Here is a 10,410-nt window from a genome sequence, read left to right as displayed (position 1 = left end):
AAAAAATGCTGCAATTTCTCTCACAAATTTATCCTACACTTATGGACTTCTCAACAATTGTGGTTCTTCATAATAGAAGCTTGGAAGTTGATGTGGACACAAGTTTAAAATAACTGGGCCACAAAGTCTGACTTTATATTATCTTTATTTCAGTACTCATTTATATATCAAGGTATTCCATTACGTTAATGTTTGGTTAAATAGGATTTCTTTGCCACTTTCCCTACAAAAGAATTTTGTTTTAGATCAGCAACAGTCAAACCTCAGAGATGCACAATCTTTGTCTTCAAAAACTAGTAAATCACAAATAGGGTGGATTGAACATTGTCGGGTGCGGTTCAAGAACGTGTAAAAAAAAAGATCTTATAACAAAATCCAAAGGTGTACACGATAATATTGTTAGGAAAATACTTTGAAACAGGGGTGAGGGGTCGGGATTTTAAAACCATTTTTCACAATAAGTAATTAAAATGACATTCTTTTACGGATGAAAATATTAAAATAATTCTTATAACATTTGCATTTAGTATGGACACCCACAAGTGTAGAATACTATCATGTGCCTACACATTCGCCAAGCTCAAGTCAAAACTTGTCTTTGCTACACGCGAGCCGCAAATGGTCATTTTCTTGTTCGCCAATTCTCGCTCCGACGTACACAGATTTAGTAAAAATGAAAATTGCTATGAATCATGCATTTCTTATTTAAAAAAAAATAGTGATGCGAATCAGATACGTTGTTAATTCTATGTTTTATTTTGTGTGAAGAAAGTTGACAGTTATCATCTTGGCCTAACTTTGCCTACCATAATTTCACCGCCACGAACCCATGGGTCGAAATTTACTCCTGTAAGATATGGTGGTCATAAACAGCACTATTAGCAACATTTCGGAGCCTCCGGAAAGTTTGGTAGCTGTTTTCTAGTACAGCATATAACCTAAAATCACTGACGTAATGTTAATGTCAGTAAGGTTGTTGATTAAAATTGAAGTCTAGCTGTTAACCCAGCCCAAAATGGGGCGGGGTTGGAGATCCACTTTTGAAAAACCCTTCAGGTTTTGGCAGAAGCAATTTGGAAAACAAAGATGACTCCTTCGTCAGTTGTAATTTAGCACGTGCACTTGCTGCGGTCGTGGCGATGGTTCGATGGATCAGGTATGTTCTCGTCACTGTTCAACGATGGGCCCGGTATTTGGACCACACGTCTCTCGTATTCCTCGTATGTCGGCTTTGTTTCTCTGATCTTCAGGGCTGTTATAACGAAATAAGGAAGAGCTTTAGAACCATTGTCGAGGAACCGGACTTGAAGTTAGATATTATATGATCGTGCTCTCAAAACAAGCAATGTACGCGCGCTAGCGCGAAATGTTCCCGTTCAGCCGCAGTTCTAAATTTGTTTTCCAAACAAAATTGTGTGTCGTAATAACTATATTCTGAGAGTGGGGGCACAGACTGACAAGGGCGGATCCAGAACACAATTCCGCTTAAGTAATTCTGGATTCTAGATTCTAGATGCTCTGTTGTGCGATCTGAGGCAATTTCTGACCACGTGTTTTCTGACCAATTCTTTTTTAAGGAAAAGATGGTGGTGTACTCATTGCCTGCCTTTATTGCGACGTCATTTTGAAAAAAATAGCATAGCCCCCTTCGCGCCCCCCCCCCCCCCTCCTAGATCGGCCGTTGCAGAGTGATCAAATTTATGGATAGAGCAAAATTTTTGAGATGAAACTCTGTTTTCCTAATCGATTTTTAATTATACGTATCAATTCCTGAGAAAGGGGCTCCGGCCTCCAGCAACCCCTCGTCAGGCGCGGTTCTACGGGGGGGGGGGGGGGGGGGGGGGGGGGGGGGGGCTAGGGGGGGGGGCTAGGGGGGGGGCTATACCCAATTTTGTCTAGCCCCCCAAAAATAAATTCCGTAAAAAAAAAATTGCATTAGCAAAAAGGATTGTGATGTACATGCGAACTGTCTCCCCCTAAAGAAGAAATAGTCGTGACAAGGGTGTATTAGTTAATATAGTGTGAATGATTTTAGGATTTTATTGGCGCTCCCCATTGAAAATATGGCATGAGGCCCCCCCCCCCCCTCCCCCCCCCCCCCCTATTGATTTTCGGAGGCCTAAGTGTCTGGAAAAAATAACCGGTCAACATTTCAGCACGCCTCCCTGAAAAAATTCTGGATCCACCGTGCTAGCCCCCCCCCCCCAATAATTGATTCTAGAACCGCGCCTGCCCTCGTTACTGACTAACTGTCTCATTATTTCTTACCAAGTTCAGTAAATATTCTCTCCACGTTTTCTCCCGTCTTGGCACTCGTTTCAAAGAAGATGGCGTTTAAGAGATCAGCATACCCCCTTGCCTCGACGGCTGGGACAACTCGACCCGTCTCTTCAAGATCCAACTTGTTGCCCACCACGACCAGCGCCATGTTTGTGTCCGCACTTGCTCGTATTGATGGGATCCATTCGGTGCGCAGATTGTGGAAACTTCTCTGCAAAAATTCATTAGTGCGACAACTTTGTAGAAAGCGCCCTCACTGGTGCCAAGTTTTGTTCTTTACATTCAGTTATAGCGAAAGTAGGCACACAAACAGTGTCCGCTCATGCGTGTCACAGTGGAGCAAAAAGGCTTGTCCTCATGCATATCCCAGGAAAACAAAGGCATGAAGCGGCGTATAGCCAGGGTTGCCACTTGGGGGGGGGGGGGGCTAGATGTCACAGTTGGGGGAGGGGTTGGGAGCGCCCATTTTCTGTTAAACCCATTAACAATGGTCACTTATAGGACCGAAGAGCTAGGACTAACACATTTTCAATTGTGGCGACTAAAATTTTAACGAAAACAAGAGCTGTTTCGAAGCATGTACTCCGAAACAGCTTTAAAAAAATAATAACCAGGAGCTAAGATATACCGACTGTTCAAACTTACTTCGTCTGTGATGTCGTAGACCAGAACGATCCCGTCGGTGCCTCTGTAGAACAATGGCGTCAAGGATCGAAACTGCGGAATTTAAACAGTGCAAAAATGGGTTGAAGTCACAATGTTTTAGTAAAAGGCACATTATAATGTGTTTTGCATGCATTTTTGTTGGTTTCCAATAATAACACCACTCTAAATCCAAAGAAGAATGTTCAAAACCTAACCTATTGAAGTTTCAGCTCAGTGGATATACTGTCGAGAAAGCGAGTGTGAAAAAAGAAAGCACGACGTTTTTGACGAAGAGAAACAATTGACCTATCGCCGTTTGCGAGTTAGCAACGCCCCTTATGGAATTTTGTTTGTCTCAGAATTTGCTCGTTCCGCGTCCATTTGTATATCATGTAATTGGACAATATTTCACAAGGTGCGTTGACGCGATTCTACCGCGATCGGTGCATTGCGTCGATATCTTTTATTTCCAAAATCGGTCAATTGACTGATCTTTGGAAATCACCTACATTTCTAGATTTTGTCTAAATGACATCAAGACAGACGGAATAATTTCATAAGGTGTTAAGTACCAGTACGATCTTTAAATCCAGGTATTGCTTTTTGTCAAGTTTTTGATAATTCCTTTGAGATAAATGCAAATGATGTGTCTTTAAACAAGTCTTTATGGAGGGACTGAAAGTGGGCAGTTTTTTGATGGGCAACATTTAAGAAAAAACGAAACAAAAACACAGGCGTGTTGTCAGTTAAAAAAAGGAATCACATATGACGAGGCCCTTTAGGCCAAAAAAAGTCTCCGGTTTCTGGTATGGAGCTTGCCCAAAAAGTGGTGCGGCGACGCGGCTTTTTTTTTTTTTTACCTGACTTTTTTGCTTCAAATGTCGGCTGATGACTGCAAATGGTGCCCGACTAAACTTAGTGCAAATATATGGGAGACCAGAGAGGCCACATAAAGCTTATTCTCGATCATAACCCCATCTCAAAACACGTTAAAATTGTGCAGCAGCAGGATTCCAGTCAAACCAGTGAGTTTGGCGGTTTTTTCATCTTTCATTGAAAAAAAAAAATCATTTTGCCGACGCGCATGGCTACGGCGACGTGCGCGCATACCAGAAACCGGAGACTTTTTTTTTTGGCCTTAGGCCTACTATTTTGGTTAGGACTTATGAGAAAAACATTTCTCGAATATCCATAATGCCATTTTCATTTTTTTTTTGAGGGGGGGGGGAGGGTTATAGGTATACGCACCCTTTCAGCTCCAGCCGTGTCCCATATACACATTCTAACCGTCTCCCCGTTCACGCTCAGCTCCTTTTCAAAATAGGCGGCTCTGTTGAGATTCAAACATCGGCAATATTATATCCAGGCAAATTATAGCATTATCTTAAACATGATGTCAGTCTTCTTAGCCCTGTCCGCACTGGACTTTTTTTGGTCAAACTAACCGAGACTATGGGTACTTTTCCCATTTTAAGTCCAGTGCGGACAGCCTAGGACGTTTTCCTCTCAGTTACTTTTCCTGAGTCCAGCGGTTACTTTTACTGGCCAACTGCTGCCCAGGAAAACTTCCCACGCGCCCAGGAAAACTGACCGAGTCGCTTTTCCCGAGACGATTAGTCCAGTGCGGACAGTGCGAGTCAGTAAAAGCGGCTCAGGAAAGCGTACATCCGGCCCAAGCGCCCTGTTATGCATACAGAGACCGCACGAACCTGCACGTGCAGTGGCCGAACATTTTGTAGAAACACGCTGCGGTGTATTATCAAGTCCGAGCGGTAAAATCTCGTTAAAATATATATTTCAACGGACAAATACATACACAGAGAAGAGAGATCACATTCTGAGAATTAATTTGCGGAAATTCTCTTTCTCCACCGATGTATTGTTATTTTCTACGATCCAAATTCGTCCTGATACGCTACTGTAGTCATGCACGGAACATCATGGTCCGGTACCGTACGTAGGCCGTAGTCACTGGTTCCTGGCCCACATCATAGCTTCGATTCTGTAAGCATGCGATGGGAACCAACGAATACTGATGGCACTGCTGCCGCACGGAACATCGTACAGCGGCATGGCTTCGACGACGTGCATCACAAATGCGTCAGAATTATAGGCCCTTTCGTCAAGGTTTAGCGTGTCAAGATGAAATAATATCGTGTAAACGATTATGTTATGCATGCAAATGGCGTGTGTAATATTACTGAGCGTATCGGTGGCTGAAAATGTAATCGGCAATTTGTTTTCTGCGTACGGTGAGTCATTATACTGACACTGTGACAGCTCGGTTACTTCTCCCACGCGGTCGGGGTAAAATTTCCCGTGTCGAAAGTCCAAGTGCGGACAGTGGTCACATTTGACCATTTTTCATTTTACCATCGTCTCGGTAAAACCTTCAAAAAAAAAAGTCCAGTGCGGACACGGCTTTATTACACATACGCCTATACATTGCAGTTCTATCAAGAGCCGCTGGTTGGAAGCTGACCCCTATAGATTTCACAACATATTGTGAAGGAAGTGCAGAGCATTGTGGGAAACTTACAGCCATCTTTATTGTTCACATAATCCGTGAGTGCGTGTCTTTCGCACATGGAGGTGTTGAACCCCGTGGTTCACTAGCATTGGCGTGACGAAGTGCCCCCCCCCCCTTAGGAAATCTTGAACTAAACAAATATAAAGCATGTGCCTTCAGTGCCCCCTTGAAAAAGTGTGCACCCCAGGTGCCCCTAGAGATTTAACCCAAGTTCCACCGCTGTTCACTAAATGTTTCTATGTAAAACTCACAGAAGCTACAATCCTGGCCAAATCTCGCTGGGGCCCCAACCCGCCGGCCCCCGTTCAATGTTGTCTCTCATTGCGCGGTGTGTGCTCCATCAGCTGGAAAGAACAACATTGACCGGGGGAGCGGGGGAGTGGGTGACCGTGGCAGGCTCAGGAACTGTCCCAACCATTTTGGCCGGGATTATAGCCGCCATGGTATTGGACGGTGCGTGCATGCGAAAAAAAATACCAAAAGCCATATCACTATCTTTTCCTACCGTCTGAACAAAAATCTTTTGAAAATTCCTTTCGGGGCCGTGGCATCCCCCATTCTCTCTGAATTGAACCCCGTTACAATGATCACTTCATTTCCTCGTATATAACTTGACATACTCACGCTATGGTTAAAGTCACCTTCTCGGTGAAGGTATCACGCACCAAACGATGAAAAATGCTGGACTTTCCCACGCCAGAATTCTGCGAATCGAAATGAACCAAATGACAACACACTCATGAACTTTGGGTCGCCTTCGCTTGAATAACTTTGAATAAAGTTTACATTCTTTGTACGATTGTATGTCATTGTCTGTGTGCCTGAGAGTACATCACTGAAATTTAAAGCATATAGGAAAAGGGAATTTGTCGTTATTCCCATGGGCGTCACCAGGATGGGGCGAGGGGGGAGGGGAAGCAACCCAAAAAAGGTAGAGGGAGAGAGAAAAAAAGATATGTGAAGTCATATTTGGTATTAATTTAATACACATTTAACAAAATGGGCGTCTGCAGGTTTGTCAATGGGGGTGGGGTGGGTAAATGTCCCCCGCCCACCCTCGAAAATAATGATAAATTGATAATAATTCTGGAGAAAGTACAAGGATGTTGGGGCAGAAAATGTGCTTTGTCCCCCCCCCCCCCCGAAAAAATCCTGGCGACGCCCATGGTTATTCCTAGTATTACTGCACTCGCTTTTTAAACTTTGGTGTAAACAAAGGAGAACTACGGCAACGAATCTGCTCTCTCCAAATTTATTTCAACAAAAGTTGAAACTTCTCTTCAAGTTAAAAAGCTGTAGAACACGGTGCAATACACGTGTGTCAGAGTTTTGCACGTACCTGGACAATCCTGTAACTTTGGTTTAATTGGTTTTGCATGCATTCGACATATCCTAAGTTCAGTGCATGTATAACTTTAATACATCAGACCTTTTGTGAAGTTGGAGCAGGCTTTGTGCAGTTATTTCCTTCCTGAAACAGTATTCTTTGGAAGGAAGATGGAATTGCAATGACGTATGTCAAACATTTACTAGTTAAGGGAACTTCCTCATAATAATTAAGCATTAAAAAGCACATGCTGACATTATGATAAAAAAAAAATCAGTAAGATTGGCCACTGTAAGATGTGGATGACTTAGCAAGACCCTATGTCTTGCTAAGTCCTATGGCCCTATGCCCAAGTAAACAGTTTCCCCAATGATGCCAACTACACTGCTGAAATCGCCTTATTCATGAGTCAACCATCTTAAATTGAAAGCGAGGCGAACCCAGTAAACTTGAGTAAAGAAAGGAATGTAGACCTAATATGAAGAGGAAATTACAGATTAACCTTGTGTTCCGAGATAAAATGGATGAAAAGTCAACTGAGATTTCCGAAACTTTTTCAAAATACTTTGGAAAACGAGGCAAACACAGCCAATCAGAATTAGCCCGATCCCTTCCCATTCAAGAGTGTACGATCAATCAATGGCTGCGGGGAACACGACCTTTGATCAATGTATTGAATTAAGGTACATTCATTATAAGTAGTTTCTGTTGATGTATACTTACCCCAACCAAGCATACTTTATGTCCACGTTTGACAGACATCCTTGTTGGTTTCTCAAACCCAAGAGAAGCACTCGATTACACAAACATTTATGCCGGATTTGCTGTGAAATTATAATCTTTAGCTAGTTTCAGTCCTGCGTACTCTCGATCTCTTGACAGTCGAGAATGTATATAACAAGGAAACCCAAAGCGACAATACTGTTAAACATGGTCCCTCTTTGCAACACGGAATGGATTAAGGTATTCCCCACGATATATATTTAGTACGTGGGGTGTTGTTTCTTTTGTAATAAAACAGACAAGGCCATAATCATCGCCAAAAACGAACAATGTTGGACAGGGATAGGGCATGGGTGAAAGTCCAAATTCATATTCAACAACTGTGCAGTAACGAACACACAACGTTTGTACTTTTCGATGAGCCGACTTTATGAGTTTCTGTACACTCACGCGGCATCGGCTTGGCAGTGGGATATAGGTTAGGCTTGGTTCAAGTCTTAGCTATAAATATAAGTCGTGATACATATAACTGTGAATCCAGGTGACACAGGTCCAAGACACAAAGGTAGTCGTGCAGGGTGAACTTCAACTGAGGTTCGCTCGTACCCCCCCCCCCCCCCCCCCCCCGCCCTGCAAACAGGACGCTGGGATAATCTGATGCAACCTCGTCCCCAGGGTGTCGAGCAGTACGCGCCCACCACTACCTGCTCTCTCACCCTGGTATTGGATCATTTGCATGTGCAAGATTTTTGCACACGTATGCAAATGAGGAACAGTCTGGTGCCTGGATACGCGTTACACATTAGCGTTTGTTTTTGTATGCGGTGTCTGGGGTAAAAACAGAGTCAATTCGTAGCAGCGCGAGCACGGCGTGAGTTACGAAAACACGATTTTTGAAATCAAACTGTTACGATCTTATCAAGACAACATGCAGTATCATATTTCATATTAATATGAGCAAATTGGAAAGGAAATAAGTATTTTCGAGAAAGCGTGGACGAATGATCGCGAAAACACGTACTGCACGTTGTGAATATATAGCACCAAGTACACGATAAAAATCCATTACTAGCCAATTGCGGTATCCAATCAGGATACAGGAAGAAAGTTTCCTATCCAGGGTTTACTATTGGAAACGCGGTTGGAAATAAAGTAAGCACTGGGGACGAGGTTGAATCTGATGAGCTTCACAAAATCTTGTGAAGGAAGTGGCCTATGACCTATGTATAAAGCATCTGGCTGCAGCTGTTCAAGACCGCAGTTAGACAATGTGCGCAAATACTATCTGAAAACTTCCCATAGAAATGCGCACATTCCATACCGGATGTGATTTCTGTTTCATTGCGCACCATGTGGACACAATTTTGAGCGTCGCATAATGCAATCCGACCGTTCGTGATTCGTAACGGAGCCTGAGCAAGTGACGGGAATTGTAAATTTACAACACAGATAAGTTTTACAGAATTTCCTACATTATTACGCTTTTCAACTAGAAAAAAATCTCTAAACTGGAATAAAAGAGTAATGAACAGTCTCAACGGCCGTTTCGAACCTTACAGAGTCTTCGCTCGTACCCCCCGCCCTGAAAACAGTAGGGCGGGGGGGGGGGGGGGTACGAGCGAATGCAGAGTTATGACCTTGATGACGCGCAGGTCACTAGTCACGCAAAATCCAATCAATCAGAGCGTGAATTCATCTGAGTATCCCAGCGTCCTGTTTGCAGGGCGGGGGGTACGAGCGAACAACTGAGGCCACCTTTTTAGAACAGCGCCCGCTTTGGTAAACATACGAGAGGTTTAAAGTTGCAAGTACATGTATATATATACGACTCGTGCACTCAAGAATGACGTAGGCCCCAACATAACCTGTTCAACGAACACTGCACACAAACCATCGTCACTGGTTATGGTAAATTTATCTAATATTAACAGTTCAGTGGTGCATACTTACATTTAGTGCGTAAAAATTATACAAACCTGAAACTAAAATGAAATTACAAGCCTACAAGTAATTTTTAAATTACTGAAATGTTATTCTTAATTCAAAGATCAATCTGTTGAAAATATCCATAGTTGAAAAAAAAATCAAGATCTCTATACTTATGTTTACCTGATATAAAAGCAAAGCAACGGAACCCTGGATGCACAAGAGGTCTACGCATGCGCGTATGAAGAAAAACACTGTGACTTCAAAGATGGCTGCACTGGAAAGGGTCTGTCTCCACCACAATATTTTCATCTTTGGAAAACAACCATAAGGTAGGCCTGCCTATATCCAGTATAAAGTGGCCTCCAAGAGATTTTTGCCCTTTAACCTCTCAAACAAAACACAATCCTTCTGACCTGCATATAGGTGTCTGAAAACAATGGGATTCCATTTCTGAATTAAAACATTTTAAAGTGAATTTTATACAATAACCATGTTTTTTTCCTGACACTGAGGGCGCTGTTGTTGTGATATAATTTTAAGCACTCACTTGGGGATTGCCTGTACGAAGTTATGGCTTAAAAATAGAGCTCTTTGTGACATTTTGAGAATAAACTTTACTCATTTAAAGTGGCTATGCATAAATTAGATCCTCAAAGTTACATATGGAACCAAAATGCATTTAGTATCCATGTGTATAGAGTCTGTCAAGATCCCTCAACACAAATGAAGAGAAATAGTACAAGACCCAACACAGACCCAAGAACATTTAGAATCAGGGAGATAGCGGAAAGCAGGTATATCTGTACTTTTGTTTGTTTATTCATCTTTTGAAGGGGTTGGTTGTAAAAGAAGGGGATGCATACATGTCCCTCCTCTACATCACGTTTCCTCTCTAGATCTACCCATGGAAGACCTCATTTCATATTTGGTATGTTTTGGGGTATTTCATTGAGGAAAGGCCGAATTAAAGAAGACT

At 42.7% G+C, this 10,410-nt stretch overlaps 1 protein-coding gene across 1 annotated transcript; it reads right to left on the bottom strand.

The window, feature by feature from the left end:
* Positions 1–126: 126 nt before the first annotated feature.
* Positions 127–7,664, bottom strand: LOC119739460 (ras-related protein Rab-22A-like). The gene is made up of 6 exons (XM_038214423.1): positions 7,506–7,664; positions 6,080–6,159; positions 4,174–4,255; positions 2,926–2,997; positions 2,269–2,491; positions 127–1,252 (listed from the first exon to the last, which is right to left on the bottom strand). The coding sequence occupies exons 1-6, from the start codon at positions 7,542–7,544 to the stop codon at positions 1,110–1,112; spliced, it is 639 nt and encodes a 212-aa protein (XP_038070351.1). The 5' UTR covers positions 7,545–7,664; the 3' UTR covers positions 127–1,109.
* Positions 7,665–10,410: the final 2,746 nt, after the last annotated feature.

This window comes from Patiria miniata, unplaced genomic scaffold (assembly GCF_015706575.1).
Source record: "Patiria miniata isolate m_02_andy unplaced genomic scaffold, ASM1570657v1 HiC_scaffold_30, whole genome shotgun sequence".
In the NCBI taxonomy this organism is placed as follows: domain Eukaryota; kingdom Metazoa; phylum Echinodermata; class Asteroidea; order Valvatida; family Asterinidae; genus Patiria; species Patiria miniata.
This window is presented reverse-complemented; position numbering and strand designations above follow the sequence as displayed.